Source organism: Balaenoptera musculus, chromosome 17 (genome assembly GCF_009873245.2).
Source record: "Balaenoptera musculus isolate JJ_BM4_2016_0621 chromosome 17, mBalMus1.pri.v3, whole genome shotgun sequence".
Taxonomy (NCBI): domain Eukaryota; kingdom Metazoa; phylum Chordata; class Mammalia; order Artiodactyla; family Balaenopteridae; genus Balaenoptera; species Balaenoptera musculus.
Window position 1 is genome coordinate 36,648,247 of NC_045801.1, and position 17,282 is coordinate 36,665,528.

The 17,282-nt window shown below is 40.3% G+C and overlaps 4 protein-coding genes across 5 annotated transcripts in view; 2 read left to right on the plus strand and 2 right to left on the minus strand.

The window, feature by feature from the left end:
* SPAG1 (sperm associated antigen 1) overlaps positions 1 to 2,648 on the minus strand; it is a 94,333-nt gene extending 91,685 nt beyond the window's left edge. Inside the window, exon 1 of the mRNA XM_036830754.1 lies at positions 2,585 to 2,648. The gene's annotated coding sequence lies outside the window, so the exon portion shown is untranslated. The remainder of the gene's footprint in view (positions 1 to 2,584) is intronic.
* A 2,407-nt stretch (positions 2,649 to 5,055) lies between these two features.
* On the minus strand, positions 5,056 to 8,057 carry POLR2K (RNA polymerase II, I and III subunit K). 2 transcript variants are annotated; one of them, XM_036831042.1, is made up of 4 exons: positions 7,982 to 8,057; positions 7,256 to 7,324; positions 6,821 to 6,913; positions 5,056 to 6,159 (listed from the first exon to the last, which is right to left on the minus strand). In XM_036831042.1, exons 2-4 carry the CDS (start codon positions 7,314 to 7,316, stop codon positions 6,137 to 6,139), a joined length of 177 nt encoding a protein of 58 aa, XP_036686937.1. In that variant the 5' UTR covers positions 7,317 to 7,324; positions 7,982 to 8,057; the 3' UTR covers positions 5,056 to 6,136. The 2 variants fall into 2 exon arrangements, with proteins under 2 accessions (XP_036686937.1, XP_036686938.1); XM_036831043.1 differs by lacking the exon at positions 7,982 to 8,057 and adding an exon at positions 7,643 to 7,916.
* Positions 8,058 to 15,345: 7,288 nt separating this feature from the next.
* On the plus strand, positions 15,346 to 16,765 carry FBXO43 (F-box protein 43). Its single transcript, XM_036830067.1, has 2 exons — positions 15,346 to 16,717; positions 16,758 to 16,765. The coding sequence occupies exons 1-2, from the start codon at positions 15,346 to 15,348 to the stop codon at positions 16,763 to 16,765; spliced, it is 1,380 nt and encodes a 459-aa protein (XP_036685962.1).
* RGS22 (regulator of G protein signaling 22) overlaps positions 16,729 to 17,282 on the plus strand; it is a 196,896-nt gene continuing 196,342 nt past the window's right edge. Inside the window, exon 1 of the mRNA XM_036830350.1 lies at positions 16,729 to 16,817. Coding sequence (XP_036686245.1) covers positions 16,780 to 16,817 — 38 coding nt within the window. The 5' untranslated portion in view covers positions 16,729 to 16,779. The remainder of the gene's footprint in view (positions 16,818 to 17,282) is intronic.

Genomic DNA, 17,282 nt, shown 5'->3' on the forward strand with positions numbered 1-17,282 from the left:
GGAGGGAACACCTTCATAAAGGGAAATTTATGCCCTGTTTTTTGGCAAAAAAGGGGAAGGCCGAGAGTTCTTCCTGTGTCTGCTGTTTCCTAATTGCCTTCAGCTCAAAATAATCTTCATGTCAAAGTGGTCTACTTGGGGGTGGATTATTCTGATCCTCTTTAGTGCTCAAACTGCTTTTTAAGATATCTTTTAATGTTGATTTTGGTATCTTCTACTTTAGCTGTTAATATCCCAACCATCCTTTCGTGATTCAGCACAAACATAAATAACATCTTTTCTGTAACTCTCCTTAATATCACCCTCTTCCTTATTCCTTGCCTCCTTACATTCTCAGTTGCCCACTCCCATAATGAACAGCTGCCAAAGCTGTGTTCTAAAGGCACTCTGTACATACCTCTCTCATATCACATAGCACATATCCAAATTCTGTTTCTTTGTCTTCCCTTCTAGATCACGAGAGATCTTACCTCATTCATCTCAAGAGCTTCAGGTCTAACATAGTAAATACTGTCTTATACCCCTTAAAAAATACCTGCTAAATTCAACTGAATTGGGAATAAGACGGCCCTGGACAGTTTCACTCTATTGATATGCTGCTAATGATGGTGACAATAACAGCAACAAATACGTAGTTCTTAATGTACTTTACTTATATTATTACTTCATTTAATCCTTCAACTACTATATCAAGTAGATTTTAAGTAGAGAGCAGTAATAATAGTCAACATTTATGGAGCTAAATTTCTATATGCCATGAATTATTTCAATCTTCAAAACCACTTTCATGAAATATATTAATAATTACTCCCTTTTTACAGATGAGAAAGGTGACGTTTCAAGTATATAAACTGCTCAAGGTCATATAACTCTTAAGTAGTGAACTGAAGAGTTGAATCTCAGTAGGCCACTACAGAGCTCACATACTTAACCATCATATTTAATCGTGCTTTTCAAATTGCAGGTGGCAACCCAAGAAATCAATTTCGTGAGCTGCAATCAGCATTGTTTTATGAGATAGAACAGCAATAAAATCAGACTACCTGACACATACCATTAAATACTGTTTTATAGAAAATTTTATTTCATGTCTATATAAAAAAATTATAAATATATGTGTATATAAATGCACACACGAATGTTGTGTACATAAATGTTGCAAAGAAAAATATATTATGAGTTATTGTCAAAGTATTTTTAAAAAAAAACACTGCACTAAAACACACTGGGTGATAAATTTTAAAACAAGTAGCAATGGGTCTAATTCATTAGCAGTATTCCCTTCAGCATGCCTGCCCTCTGGGAGTCTGGTCATATATCAGATCTCTGCAGAGAAAGAGGATGCTCTGTCAGTTTCTCCGTATTCCTGCTGGCTTTGGCTTGGGTATAGAATATAGATGACAGTTTGCCAGCTTTCGAATGAGATCCAGCTGAGAAGTGAGAATATGGCTTTCACACCATGCTAGCGGGGGCCCAGTATGATGAATGTCTCCCATCACAAGGATAGCCTTCGGGGTGGAGGTCACATGAAAGCCAGTGAAGAACTTTAAAATTATTGATGCTGCCCAGAATAGAATGAGTTGTCTTTAGGAGAATTTTTCCAAAGAGCTGGAGGATCTTTGATGGGAGTGACTTAAGCATCTAATGGGATTAAAATAGATTCGCTCGAATTAAAGGAATCTTGAAACCCCTGAGATTTTATGATTTGAATAAAATATGGTGAAAAACATTTGAAATGATAAAGACACCTCTTATCTAATCAAGCGAATTTTATTCTGAACACTGTTTCAACGTTTCTGAGAATCCTCTTTGAAAACTACCACTTGGGGTGGGGGTAGGAGAGACATTCTCAAGACCACTAAACGTTAACTCTCAAACTCCAAAAAACAAGTCATACAATACTTTGTTTGCTCTATTTAGAACTCTTCCATATCTGCTTGCAATTTCTTTGTCTCTGATTAGAAAAAACTTTGGTCCTAATTGGCGTTAATTTCTTCTCCACCATCCTAATCCACATCCATTTCCCATATTTCCTAATCAGTTTATCAGTAATACCTCCAGCGCAAACTGCAATGGTCTAGTTAACACGAAAAATGGTTTTCTTCCACCTAGGCACGTTCTTTCCAGCATCCACAGGGCTGGGCGCCACCTACAGCCGGAGAGCGAAAGGAAACGGCATCCTCCAGCCGTAGCAACGGTTTCTATGTACAGCGCGAGTCAGGGACTGCCTGAGATCCGAGAGCTCTACAGCCAACCCGCAACGGTCAAGGGGCACTTTAGGACTCTACGAAACTGCTCCCCATTCCCCTGCTTTATTCACAAGGACCGGTGGCCGCCGCCAGAGCCCGGGAACCTCCCCGCCGCACCACCACCTCCGCGTTGCCGCTCTGCCCCAACATCCGCCACCGTCAGCCCCGAGAAGCAGAAGGCCCCCAGGTTGTTTCCCCGGCCGACAAGGTTGTTCATCCCTCCAACTGCAGTCCGACGGTGCATTTACTCCTCCGGGTCCGTCTTTCACCCTGGCTCCCGGAAGAAGGGATTGCGATGGAGAGACATAGTTTACTCCTGGCCGGCAGATACTCACCTGGTTCAGACCCCAAGCCTTGCGGAGGCCGCAGCCACACACTTCACCAGCCGCGCGGCTCGTACCCAGTGAGGGGCGTGTCGCCCCGCCCCACTCCCCCCCACTCCGGCACCCGAGGGCTTGCGGCTGACCGCCGGGGGCGGGGATTAGAGCCTCTGCGTGATGACTGGCTAGTCTCCGGTTTGCCATCCGGCTGATTGGCCTTGCAGACCCAGCTTCACCCGGACAGAAGAACGTTAGCCGAGAAATAAGAACAGTTGCAATTCCACGTGCCCTGTAATTTTCTTTTCACGCACTTTTTTTTTCTGGTTATAATTATGTACATATACAATTATGCTGAATAAACAAGCAGGATAGAAACTAACTCAAAGGAAATGGACTATGCAGGCAAATGAAAATTACCACTATCATCTTCATAAAGACATTGCGTCCAATAATTAATAGATGGATTAGAAAGTAAAGTTGAAGAAATCTTTCACAGAGCAGATAAAGAAAAAAAAGGAAATCGAAAAAGATGAAAAAGTTAGGTCTAATATTAGATTTAAAAGATCTAGAGAGAAGAGAATACTGAGGGTAGGAAGTTATCAATTCAAGAAAATTTTCCAGAATTGAAGAGCTTGAGTTTCCAGACTGAAAGCACCCACCAAGTGACCAAAACAGGGAAGGAAAACAGACCCATACCAAGGCACAAACTGCAAAATTTCAGGACACCAGCAAAGAAAGTTCTAAGTTTCTAGAGCGAAAACAGGTCACATACAAAGCGTTAGGAAGAATAGTTTTGGACTTCTCCACAATAATACAGAAAACTAGATGACATTCTGACACTGGTGAAGAACACAAGACAGGTCATTTCAGGCAGAGAGAAAAGCAGGAGCACAGGCAAAAAGGTCCGTTATCTGCTTAAGGAACTGCAAACATCTCCTTAAAACCAAGATTGAGAGGTGGGTTGAAGTGGTGACAGAGGCAGGAAAGGAGTCTATACTATTCCCAAATATACTATTCCCAATAGTTTTTGTTTTATCAAAATGGGAAGCTACTAAGAATTTTCAGCAAGACAGTGCTGTGCAATTTCTATTTTACAATGAGCAAGCTGGGCATTCCCTGGTGGTCCAGTGATTAGGACTCTACAATGAGCAAGCTAAAGAGTATGGAAAACAGCAAGACCGGTAACTGAGACTAATCCTAAGGCTGATACAAGCACCTGTGCAGAAAATGCTAATACTTTCTGTAATGGTGTTAACAGTTAACATTTATTAGATTAAGAGATTTTATGGAGTATTTAATTTTATCTTGCAGCAAACCTTTGACATAGGTGCTATTATTTCATGCCCATTTGCCCATTTTACAAATAAGGAAAGTGAATCTTGGTAGTCACTGGCATCGAACAAGGGACACTCTGGGAATACAGACCCAAAGCCTTTTGCCGAAGTCCATATTGTTTATTGTGCTCCTAAGTACTAACCAATTCACAAGTAAGTCCTATTCAACTTCAAAACATATCTCACAACCAGCTACTTCTCACTCCCTCTACGCCTACCCTGGCCCAGCCACCATTACTCTTAGCCTGAACTTTTACAGGTGGCCCCTAACTGGCTTCCCACCATCCCGTCCCTATATTGTCCGTTCCCACAGAACAGACCCAGTAATCTTTTAAGTCTGGGCAGAGGGTGGAGGGTGGAGGGTGGAGGGTGGAGGGTGGAGGGTGGAGGGTGGAGGGTGGAGGGTGGAGGGTGGAGGGTGGAGGGTGGAGGGTGGAGGGTGGAGGGTGGAGGGTGGAGGGTGGAGGGTGGAGGGTGGATGGATGTGCATGTATTTGTACATGTAAGGAGGCAACTTGTTTTTACGTGTTCTCAGTTTACACTTTCTCATTTTATGTGATATTTTAATTTTCTTAAAATTAGTCATTTATGATTTCATCTACTAGTTTTGAATGCCATTAACTTCAATCTCTGAAGATAGCTTCAGAGTCTAAAAGCACTGAACTATCATTAATTCCTTGACTTTGACAAGCTGAAGTCAAAAGAAATAAACTGGCCAGTAATTGAGTAGCAGCGCTGGATTTGAACCAATTTCCATGTATTGATATTTTTCATGGACCTGCGTGTCTACAGTCATTGGTAAGCAGTTTAGTAGGGGACAAGTTATGTATTAGCTTCAAGCTCAGATTTACTGATTTTTATATTTATAGAGCACTATTCAAAAGGATCTTTTAAAAGCAATTTTATACCTATTTTACCTTTTCTTAAAACTGTCCAGGTACGCAAGAAGTAAAATTACTTCCATTTTATAGATGATGGGGACACGAAGAGGTAACTGACTGAAACGATGGTCTTGAGTTCCAGTGATAATACTTTTCCCATTAAACCACTGTCTAGTTAACCAAATAACAGTATTCAATTAAACTACTGATACACAAAGGACCTATGATGAAATTAGAATAGTTAAGAGCAACATTACCCAATGAGTTATGGTTTAGAAGCCTGTCGTAAAGAGATATTTATTGGGACTCTTGTACAAAAAGGACAAGCTCAAGAAGGAACATGGCAGAATTACAAAATTATGAAAGCCACAGTCCAGGAAAACCTGGACCAAGGAAGCACTCTTTAAAAATCTTGAGTATGGTAGTACTTTGTATAGCACATAATAAATTTACAGAACTTAATATTTGAGGATGGTAGTAGAAACAATGTTTTGTTTTCTTTTTTAAACGGCACAGTTGCACAGTTAATACTTTGAATGTGCGAGACACACAAAGCTATTAACAAAGTTGAAATATATCTAATCGAATCCTGGAACAGATGGAGTATCTGAGCATCCATATCCCTAAGATCAAGGCAAAAGCTTTAGACATTCATCCAATTCAGTGTAAACCAACTCCTATTTTTTCTATATCCTGGAAGCAGAGTTTTTTACCTTAATGAATGATTACACCTGGGAAACTGCACCTGCCTTAATAGTCTGCTTCATCCACTTTACTTGGGGTTGATTTTGCCTTAGAGAAAGCAACCATTAAACTTTCTTTTCCCTTGCTGAAGATTTAAAAAACAGTCAAGCATTATATACAAATACAGAAAGGCCTATGCCAAGTTAACAAATGAAAATTATAACTCAAAATGAGGTATGCACACTGACAGTAAGTGCATTGGTATACTCTATACAAAATGAGGCTGGAGAGTTTACAAACAATTGGTGATGTAAAACAGTGGTTTCCTAGGAACTTACTTAATCAGACCTTTAGAGGGCCCTAGCAAACTTCATTTTTAACAAGGGCCCCAGATGATTCTAGGTTTTGATTAAAGTGTAGTTTGGGGAAGCACTTTTAACCTTCATTGTGTGTCAGATTACATATACGATAAAATTAAAGTACAAACCATGTAACTGAACAAAAATATCTTTATATAAGCTATTAATAGATACCTAAATACAATATGGTTTTTAAAATGAAATCATGTGTATATAGTTATATTCATAAAGTACACTAATCAAAAGCTATACGACAACATTAATAGCAAATCCAAATCCAAATGAAGACATTCCTCTGAATTTCATGTTTCATCGAGCATCAAAAACCACCACTATACAAAAACTGAGTTAAGGACAAAAAAAGTACTTTAAAATTATATTAAAAATTTAATACTTCCAAGTCACTTTCTCTTTGCAATAAGCTAGTTATTTAATCTAAAATGCACAAAAGAATGAAGTTCACTATTTACTATGATAATTAGAAATGAACCAAAAAAATAAACTATTTTAATTATTAGCCCCCCCCATGATACAAAAGACCAACGCACCAAGACATACTAAAGCAGTGTTAAAAGTGATAATTTAGTGATCTAAAAAACACTGGTAGTTATTACATAACAATTTACTCTCAGTCTTCCACCTAATTTGTAAGCCTCACTTATTCCATTAGGTAGCATACAAACTCAGTATTTGTATTTATCCTTGTATCATTTAGTTTGCCCATAAACTGAAGCTCAAGAATGAGTACTTATATACAGAATCCCTGAAAAAATACACTTATGAAAGCCAGAATCAACTAGTATTTAGATTATTTAGTATATGTCTATACACTGGAGTACTGGTCCATGAAAATGCTAATCACGCCTTTTGCTTTTTTGGTAAGTAATCCAAGTTGTTACCATTTTTACCAGAAATTAGTCTTTGACTATCAAACCATGCATTATTTTTCACTTCCTCTTATCTCATATTCAGAAAGCTTAGTTAGAAGGATACGTCTTTTAGTCCTTTTCTTGTACATTATTCTGTATCCACATTCTCTGCAACGGATTGGATCCCTTGATTTTATTTCATTTTCTGTGTGACATTCTAGAAACAAAACACGTTTATTCAATGCCTAAAAGAGAAATATTACAGACAAGCAAATTATCTTAACCATACTTTTCACCCAAAGCACTAAAATACAGTATACTCAATCTCAAGGGTATGTTGCCATTACCAATATATTAAGGGAGAAAGAATAAAAGAGTGGCGGGCAATGCATTTTTCCTAGGAAAGAAAATGAAATCTTAATAAGAGGATTTTTTTTAAGATTGCTAAAGTTGTTCTGCTTTCTAACTTTACAGATGAATGACTCAGTTAAGCCAAAGATAAATGCAATAATTTTTTAAAAAGGTGAAATACTCTTACTTTTGTGAGTGTTACTCTTACCTCCACAGATATATATCATTGGCTGCTGCTTTGGGGGTTGAACGTCCTTCTGGGTGTCCATTGTTGTCCCTGAAATCACAGACTCAAATATTTAATATCTCAAATGGGCTCCTCACAAATCTAACCAGGCCTCATTTTTCTAGGAAAAAGCTAAAAAGGTCCCAATTCCTAATCTGTACTTTTTCCAAATCCTATAGGTGGGTCGAAACAAAAACACAACGTATTGTGCATTTACCCCCAAACTGGACACAGTAATAAACACTTTACATATGTCATTTCAATTATGCATGCTATTTAATCTTTACAACAATTCTAGGAGGTATTACTCTTATTTTACAGATGAAGGAACTGGGGTTTAAGGAAGTTAATTTGGGCAGGATTATTCACCTGTTAAGAGTCAGAGATTTAGATCTAACTGCAAAGCTCACGTCTTCATTTAACACAAGTTCCATTCTTCCAAACTTTAGCAAGAGATTGCCAAAAAACTGAATCCCTCAACAGGAGAACATGAGAACCGAAGATAAGGGAAGAACAAAGAAATAACTCCCAACGGCTAAAAAGCCAACAGCTAAACAGACAACCCAACAGCTAAAGAGGCAAAGGACTAACAGCATAGACTCTATCCCCAGCCTCTCCCGACTCTAACCCCACACCAAACCTGTTTAGCCCCTAGCGTCTTTCCAGTTTTGGCCCAAATACCCACCCCCCAATCCGCCAATTCCTTACCCACGTAACACGGAGAAACTTCTCTGCCTTTCCGAGCAGATTCCGACTCGCCGGGGTATCGCAGCCAACTTCCGGCGCTGGCTTATGACGCAAGCGGAGTCTCCGCCCCTTCCGCCCCAGGTGTGGCCGAGAAAGCCGGATTAAGCGCAGGTGGTGAAGCTGGTTCTTTTTTTGTGTTTTAGACTCTGGACAAAAGTGCTTGTTTCGGCCTCACCTGTTTTCATTTTTCAGGGAAGTAAAGCGTTTTAGAAGCTTCTCAAGTCGAAGGAGGTTTGTTTCTCTGACATATGAAGTCGGTAGAAAGTAACAGTTTTCCAGGAGGGCAGAGGGTTAGAAGAGAAACCCAAGTGAAGTGCTCGTGGAATCCTAGGCTGACCGTTACTCCGAGGAACGTAGAAGAATCGGCTCCACCGCTCATTTCCACGTAGAAAAGCACTTTTCAGATTATGCATTTCAAGTCGTTTGATACCTGTGCTGGGGCAGTGGAGCAGCCGCCCCTATCCTTCGCATAATTTCGTTTTTGCTTTTTGCCCCTTTCTCTTCTAGGCTCCCGTCATCCCTGTAACCCCCTCCTTTTACTCGTTTTAAAGCACAGGTGGGCTTGCGGGCAGCTACGTCAATTACTCCCACTTAAAGCTACGGGATTTAGGTAGTGGTAGCTGTCCATCGACCCTCCTTTCATCCCATGTATTCATTCCTCCCCAGAAGAACAAAACGACTTGCCCAGTGGAGGCGTGTTCTTTCAAAGATCAAAATTTTAGTGAGACTAGTAACTGTTGGGGTCACAACATTTGCATTCGTTTGCTTCTTTCACAGCAGGTATTTTACTTATATCAAGAGGGAGAAGAAAATGAAGTTATTAAAATTTAGAGAATAACCAGTTGTTAATAACTATTTTAGTTAATCTGAGAAGCAGGTTTCTTTCTCCCCAACATGCACTACTTTGGTTTTTATTAAGCAGGCTATACTGCTTTTCGGTCTTCCATCCAGCAACTTGAGAACCTTGAGCCTCACCTTTCACTTCCAGGAGGAATTCCAACTGGTTGCACCTCTACAGACCAGCCTGAGAGATTTAACTCGATTTTCTCAGTCTTCCTAGCTGCCGATTTTTAAATTTCCAGGAAACACAGTGGACCGTCCTGCTTCTTTCTCCACAGATAGGCTAAGATAGAACATAAATATTTTGATCATCAGCTCTCTTACAAAATGCCCCTCCTCTTAGCCAAAGGGAAGAGGTAATCCAATAGAACAGTCAAAATTAGCTTCACTCAAGAAATATTAGGTAAAACCATTGTCATGATAAGAGAAAGATTATGGAGTGATCCAGAAAGTGTAACTTTAATCATTGCAAACTGACCTGGGTTCTGACTATGCAGCTTGAGGTTATCAAGATGATGCTGGCACATAACACAGTTTGTGGAGATCAGAATGGATCAACACATGTAGAATACAAATGGGTCCTGGGACCCTACAGAGGGTTAGGGTAAAGACAAGTTATAGCAAGGAGATCCAGAATTTCAACAAGAGTTCATGTCAAGGCTAGTTCCCAATGCAACATTATCTTTCCTGTCAGCAGGAACCAGTAATTTTAGGATCATTTTGGAGCATGGTCTGTGGAAGCTGTTATCAATGGTGACAGCTAACTTTTCTTGAGCATTTGCTATGTGCCAGACATCATCGCATTGCTCTCTCTTAATGAGGGCATTTGTTTTGCCAACTTGGATACTAGTGTTTTTAAATGCTTACATTGCAATAATATGGTTATGGAGATACAAGTTGCTATTTTTTCCCCTGAATACGTGTTTTCCTTTTTCTTGATCATACTCATTTAAGTATACCTGCATAGCTTGAATATCATGGTGATGGAAAACTCTTTCATTATGTTTTCCTGTATGGTCTCCAAAAGAAGCGTTAGGCCTGTGGAAAACATATGGGTTTTAGAATTCTGAGGTCAGTAATGAGATTACACCCAATCCAGAAAGGGAAGGGAAAAGGCCAAAGACTGTGATGTGTAAAGAATAGGAAAATATAGCTCAGTGGCTTAAACTTGCGGTATATGAGTAAAGCTAGGGCAAGCTACATGTAACTAGGTGTCTTTTTGCCATTTTTTGGGTGGGGAGGGGTGTAAAATTATTCTTTAAGTGAATAGAAGAGAGTTATAATACATTCTTTTACTCTTCAGTTGTAACAAAATATCTAAAGAATTACTAGAGAAAGAGAAAAGGGCAATGTTTAATGGTGTTTTGGGGTCGTGTGGCTTTTATTTAACCATAGGCAAAATCCCCTGCCCTGTTTACATTACAGTGGAGTGGGGAGCAGACCTTACACAAAGTAAGTAAATAATACGGTATTTTATAAGGTGATAAATTATATGGAGAAAATTCAGGAGAGGAAGATTGCAAGTGCTGGGCAGGGAGTGGCAAAATAGAGGCTTGATTGTAATAGAGACTGGTTTGAGGACCTAGAAAGGACACTACTCACTCTATCCAAACGTGTGAGGGAGGCTTCAGGGAGGTGCCATCTTGAAGAATGTGTAGTTCACCAATTCCTTACCTTAAGTCCTACGGGTACCACAAACGTAACAACCTCGCACTAAATTCATCTTATTTTCTCCCAAACCTGTACTCTTTGCTCCTCACCCACTGCTGCACGCAGTTGAATCTGCCAACTGAAGCAGGTGTAGGTTCTTCTCCACCCCCATTATCTTCCAGAGTAATGCAGTAGCTTCCTAAGCCACCCTCACCTCTCTTCCTTCTGTCTTCCATTCTGCCACCAGAGTGGTCCTTCTAAAATGTCCTACATTGCCTGGGACTTCCCTGGGGGCACAGCGGTTAAGAATCCGCTTGCCAATGGGGGACAGGGGTTCGAGCCCTGGTCCGGGGAGATCCCACATGTTGCAGAGCAGCTAAGCCCGTGTGCCACAACTACTGGGTCTGCACTCTAGAGCCCACGAGCCACAACTACTGAGCACGCGTGCCACAACTACTGAAGCCCGCGTGTCTAGAGCCTGTGCTCTGCAACAAGAGAAGCCACCACAATGAGAAGCCTGTGCACTGCAACGAAAAGTAGCCCCCGCTCACTGCAACTAGAGAAAGCTCGTGCGTAGGATAAACTTCAGACTCTTAACGTGCATCCAAAACTCTCCACGGCTTGGCTTCTTCCCCTTGTCAAGAATTTTCTTTGCCCTTTCCTCAAACCAGTCTTAGTTTCCAGCTGTAACAAATTATTTGTAGTTTCTCTAATGTGCCCAACTGTTTCAGTTTTCCTGCTGGTACATTTTGTTTCAAGTTTAGAATCACCTGTTATCTGTCTTTAAAGATGCTACCCTTCCTTCAAAATCCACCTCATATCACAGTCTATATAAAGGTAGCTCTGCCCACTCTTCCGCTGTAGATTTAGTTGATCCCTTTTCTTTTGTGTTACTACCATTCCTCTACTATAGCACTTACACCAGTGAGCCCTTCAGGGCAGTAACTGCACCATTCCATCTTTGAATTCCCAGTACCTAGCCCAATAATTGGCACATAGTCAGAACTTAATCATTGTTAGTGAGTTTGATTTTGGATATATGGCATTTAGGATAACTGTGGGGCATCCGGATGGAGAAATGTTCTGTTGGAGGAGAGTGGTAGCAGTGGCTGTTACTGGCTTTAAAGTAATGCTTTTAACTCTGAATGAGAATTATGTAAGCACAGAATGGTAAAGTAAGAAAAATGTTGGGTAGGACGCCCATTTAGACAGTAAGCAGAGGAAAATAAGCCGGAAAAAAGAGATTAGGAAGAAGTTGCCAAGAGCACAAGGATGGAGCCTGGCACATAAAACATCCCTTTTTAGATGCCTAAATAAACAAGCATAATGATGTCTAGAGATGCTGTAACCAAGTTAGTCAAACCTTTCAGACCTTATCCTGTGTATAGCTGTACTTCTAACCTAAAATGAGTCATTCGGTTGGTAACCTGCTTTTCACGCTTGATTTCATCTCCGGAAACATTTGCAAGTGAATGTTTTCCTACATTATTTTTAATAGCATCCCACTGTAGGACCTATTAACCTTTCTATACGGTGTTCCCCAAAGTTAAAATGGGGAGGGGAAGAGCCTATCAAATTAGGAAGCCCTCACGGAGCCTCGGAGGGGTGTGGGTATGGAGGGATGGGAAAGCGCGTACAGACTTCCTCGGGAGGAGGCTGGGCCGGGCGCCTGCGGGTCGCGGGGCCGCCGGCGGGGGCGCCGCGGAGCGAGAGGAAGGGGCGGCGCGGGGCGGCGCGCAGCGGTTACTCAGGGCGGGCCGTTCAAACCGAAGGAGGGAAACGCGGCGGCCCCACGCGAACCTGGCGTGGGGGTTGCCATAGCTTGGCGTGGCTGGAGGCGAGGCCGCGGCTCCTCCCCCGTGCTCCAGCGGCAGCCGCCTCGGTCCTCGCCCGCCCGTCGACCCCGGGGGGGCGGCCGCCCCGGGTCTCCAGGTGGGCAGGAGCGGGGGACGCCAGGTGTGTGCGGGCTGGCCGGCCTCCGGGCGTCCCCGGCCCCGCGCCCGCTCTCGCTCTGCTTCCCGGGTTCCGGGACTTGAGAGGCGCCCTGACGCCGTTCACTTTCCCCTCGCTCTGCTCCAGGGGACGCCCACCCACCCTCAGCCCGTCGGTGGCTTCCTGGGCCCTGTGGCCAGGCCGGGCCTCCCTCCGACAGCCTGGCCTGGGGAGGGTCCGCGGAGGGACGAGAGGCCCAGTTGACGCCTTGCGGAGACCGTTAACCACCCACCCGCCGACTGCTCCTGGGGGAGGAGATGACCGCGCTGCAGCTTACACTGCATCTCAGAAATCCCAATTTAGGAAGTTTCCTCCGTTCCAAGGCTAGCTGGAGAAAACAAAGATATTAAAATTACTGTTGTCCGGAAAGCTGGAGGAAATTCAAAATGATTTAGGCCTTTTCAAGTGTTAGAACTAATCCCTGTAGCATGTACTTCACGTATCCAAATTTTAGCCGGTATCGTGCTACTGCACGTTTCAATGAATTGTTCAAATTAAAATTTTCTCTTTAAGTGGTATTACTTTGGTACGAATTTTAAAGGCAAAGTGAGAAATTTCCTTTTTTGGAAGCCTACATAACGTTGACGTCTAAGAACTCAAGCTTTACTGATGGTAAGATTTTACACTTTAACAAATGAAGGAAATTTGGTTCTAATTTGTTATCATATTGTAAGTACTTCATTGAGTTAATCAGTGTTTTTTTTTTTTTTTTTTTTAAGAGCGCTATAGAGATAAGTGTTCTCAATCCTCATCAGGAGTCTGGTTTTAAAAAACGAATATTGAAGAGGCTTGTTTGATTCATCAGTGAACTGTTGAATCAGTAAAATTGAACAAGTCAACAGGCATTCCACGATTTTGCATAAATAATTTTAAATTTAAAGTTTGAATAACCACATTTTGTTTGAGACCAATGTCTTGGGTTGAAAATGATGAAAGATGAAAAAAAATGATGACATCAGAGAAAGCACGGTGGAAGCAACTTCAAATATGTAGATGAACAGAAAAAATTAGGAAGTTTTTTGTATGTTTAAAGCAACCAGTTTATGGTTTTTAGCAGGGAGAGGATGATCTCTGCACCCCTACTTTTGTTTCTAACAATTTGCCTCTCAGATTCCCAAATTCTAGCATGGTGAGACACCTAGTGGTGAAGTAGCAGAATAGTTACATTTGTTGTAACTTTAAAAAAAGGCTCGGACCTAACTTTACCAAATGATATGAGTGAAAACTGTTACTTAATAGAGTGATTCTCAGAGAGGGGGAAATATTCGTGGATGGAAGTGTAATTTGAAAACACACTCTATCTTATTAACTTAATATTTTGAAAACAAAATTGTTTTAAAATATAATATGAATTATAGAAAGCAAAGTTTGATAAGTTTGGCTGGTAAGCATGTACAGAAGAGAGCAGTGATTGTCACAATCTGAGGGAATCTAAATCAGAAGAGAACATGTGTGAGATTTACCAAAACGGAATATAGGTTTTAAAGACTGAAAAACACCTAGATACTTTGCCCAGTAACAATGATCTCCTAATGATCATTACACCGTAAAGAAACTATTTAGTTTTGTGGTTATTGTAGCAATTTTTTTTTAAGCTCATTCATTTACATATTTAACTGATGTAACTTAAGCATAAATAAATTACTTTCCCATTATACTCAACTAAAATATATCTTCCCAAGATCTTTTTAATAGAAAAGAATCGTGTACTTGGTCTGGAGAAAACTTTGAACGAATGACAATTTTCTTAGTGTCCCTTGAATAGTCTGCAGAAATACATGCTATGATAACTTTCTTATCTTTTCTTCTTATACTTTGAGCTAAGATGTAATTCAAGTTTCCATAAAGAAGGAATGCAATGATAGCGTTGAAAAGGTGAAAGAGTAAAGTGTTTCCTTAAAAAAAAAAAAGAGTAAAGTATTTCCTAGTGTCATTCCTTACAAATATAATTACTGAATCACATTTCTTCTTTAATGAATGTACTTGAATTCTTTATTTGCAATTTCAAGAATATTATAAAGGGTGGGTGTCCCCCAGATAGAAAATATTTAGAAGATGAAGCCTGAATGAGTATAACTTGCCAGGTTTTAGATGGCCATGTATCTGTGGGGCAGGGGTTCATTTTCGCTAACTCAAGAATGTGTTAGTAATTTATTAGTGAGCCAAAGAGTCTTTGCAAAGGTGAAAGTCTGGGAATTTAGACCTTGTGAATGATGAGGAGGACTGAGTTTCTGAGACAGGCCTGTGTTACAAGTATAAATGACATTATCCTAGAGTTGTTTAGCCATATTGCAGTTTAGTCTAGTGGCAGCACTTACTTGACACATTTCCCAAAGACATGTTTAAAAATCAGCATATAGTTTTTTTTTAAGTAGCTTTATTTACATCACAAAACCTCAAAAGGAAATATCCAACTGACTAAATATAGGTCAGCACAAATAAGCTAGAATATTAAAACTACAATAATGTACTTTAGCGCTGTAAAAGTCATAAAGTAATAAAATCATCTAAAAATGATGCCATGAGATTTTTTTTTTTCTCAAGTGTAGTTCAAGAAAATATTTGTGCATGGTGCCTAGACTATGCTTAGTCAGGTAATCTGTGAATATTTACTTCCTGGAAATTTTGGTCTTCATGATGTTAAAACATTGTTTTAAATAAGATACACATGAGTATAGTGTAGAGTAGATTTGTTTTTTAAAGTAACTTTTTTATTGCCATACAATTTTCCATTATTATTTGTGCTCATAACAAGTAATGTATTTTGGTGTAAGCTGCCAGACTGTTCATTTCAAAGGAAGAATAAAATTCGTTTTCACTTTGTAGAAACAGAGATTTTGAAGATGTCAGAAAGGCATTCAGGTCAAGCTGGCACTGGAGCAGGAAATGAGGTGGACTCTCCTATTGTCAATGTCAAGTCGTCCAGCTTTGGAGACTTTTGTTCCACGTCTTCATTTCAAGATAGTGGCTACAGTGAGCTGTTAAAATCGTGCAGCTTTGATAATACAGATAAAGAATCATTTGGAAAGAAAGAAAGAGGCTCAACATTAATCCATGAACATCCTGAAACTTCAAGTCTGGCCTTAACACATAGTTTAGAGTCTCCCACTCAAAGAAAGAGATTTGTCTTCCCCAGGAAGGAAAAGGATAAAACCCCAGACCTTTGTGAAACTCCTAAAGTCAGTGGAAAAAAATTTTTACTGCGTAGAAGATTGGACGTATCTTTCTCTCTTCTAAAGGGGGACTTGGAATCACAAAATAGTTCTCTTGAATGTAGTACAAGCCAAGTTCCCAATTTAGAAAAAAATATTCCAAGCAGTGCTTTAGGTTTCCCAAGGCAAAATAATTTTAGTTCTTTAGTTACTAGCACTTTGAAAACAGAAGAAGCGACTTCCAGCAGTCAAAAATTGAGACTTAATTTTTCTCAACAGAAGACGTCCACAGTTGATGATTCCAAAGATAACTGTAGCCTATTTGAAGTTGAATGTATATCTCCAATTCAAGGCAGTAGTTTTAAAGACTCTATCACACATGACTTTAGCGACAGCAGTCTATGTATTAATGATGAGAATACATATCCTGAACTTCTGGGCTCTTCGGTCAGTGGAACAACTTGTGGAACAGATGAGGACATATTTGTGACTCCAATAAGTAATCTTGTAGCAAATGTTAAATTTAATGCAAGTCAAAGGCTTTCTCCTTTAGGTGAAGTGAGACGCAATATTTCAACACCTGAAGACAGTGGTTTTAACTCACTTTGCTTGGATAAATCAGAAGATTCCCTCGCTGACCAAGAGGGCTCTTTCCAAGAACTGCTTCAGAAACATAAGGGAACTCTCAAAGTCAGGGACACGGTAAAAAGATCAAGGCGTCTTGGAAGATTAAGAAGATTGTCCACCCTTAGGGAGCAAGGCTCACAATCTGAGACAGAAGAAGAAAAGCAGCCCAACCTCTCTGTCTCTGAATCAACACCAGTGGCCACTTCAGACATCTCAGAGAGTCAGCCAAGCAGTGACAATAAGAGTGGGGATTTGAGTTTAAGCTTTAAGAATTTATCAAAGACCCCAGCCTTGCAGTTAGTGCATGAGCTCTTTATGAAAAGCAAAAGGAAAAGATTCCAGCAAAGCGGTGCACGTGAATTGTTAGAAGAAAGGGACGGGGGGAAAATAGCTGTACTACAGCGTGTACTTGCCGGACTGATTGGCAAGAAAATGGGTATAGAAAAACTGGACATCTTAACAGAATTAAAATACAGAAATTTAAAGCATGTTCTTGCTATGGTTTTAGATTCCTTGGCTGCAGAAAGCCTATGCAGGTAAGAATTTTTTTTTTTTCTGAAATAAAACTGCCTTTTATCACTTTTTTTTAAGTTGGAAAGCTTTTCTGTTAGTTGAGTACTTTTTAAAAATTTTGTTTTATCATCTCTATCTTGATTACTTTATATTTTATCAAAGGTGGTTTAGTGAAATTCTTCAGTGTCTCAGAAATTTCACAGAAATTTCAGTATATTGAATGTTGCTTCATAAGTAAAGAGAAACTAAGTCACATATATAGGAGTATTGAGGGTAGGAACTAGAGTTACAAGACTAAAGAGAAACTGTGTTTATACTGGCAATTTTGCAAAGTGCAGGGCTATCAGAAGACAAGCCCCTTGGGAATGCCGTGACCAGGAAGTAGGGAAGCCATGTGGAACAGGATTTTTGCAAGATCATGGTTGGGGGAGGACATGCAAGAGAGTTAGTGAGCCTCTTTTTCCATAGGTATATGTGAAGAGTTGGGT

Bases quoted from the DNA above. Each gene is read 5' to 3' on its own strand.
- POLR2K (XM_036831042.1), bottom strand. From the start codon at position 7,316: ATGGACACCCAGAAGGACGTTCAACCCCCAAAGCAGCAGCCAATGATA. The intron at 6,914-7,255 runs GTAAGAGTAACA...TTTTGTTTCTAG, and splicing joins AATGATATATATCTGTGGAG to AATGTCACACAGAAAATGAA. The intron at 6,160-6,820 runs GTATCCTTCTAA...GTTTTTGTATAG, and splicing joins CAAGAAAAGGACTAAAAGAC to TGGTGGTTTTTGATGCTCGA.
- FBXO43 (XM_036830067.1), top strand. From the start codon at position 15,346: ATGTCAGAAAGGCATTCAGGTCAAGCTGGCACTGGAGCAGGAAATGAG.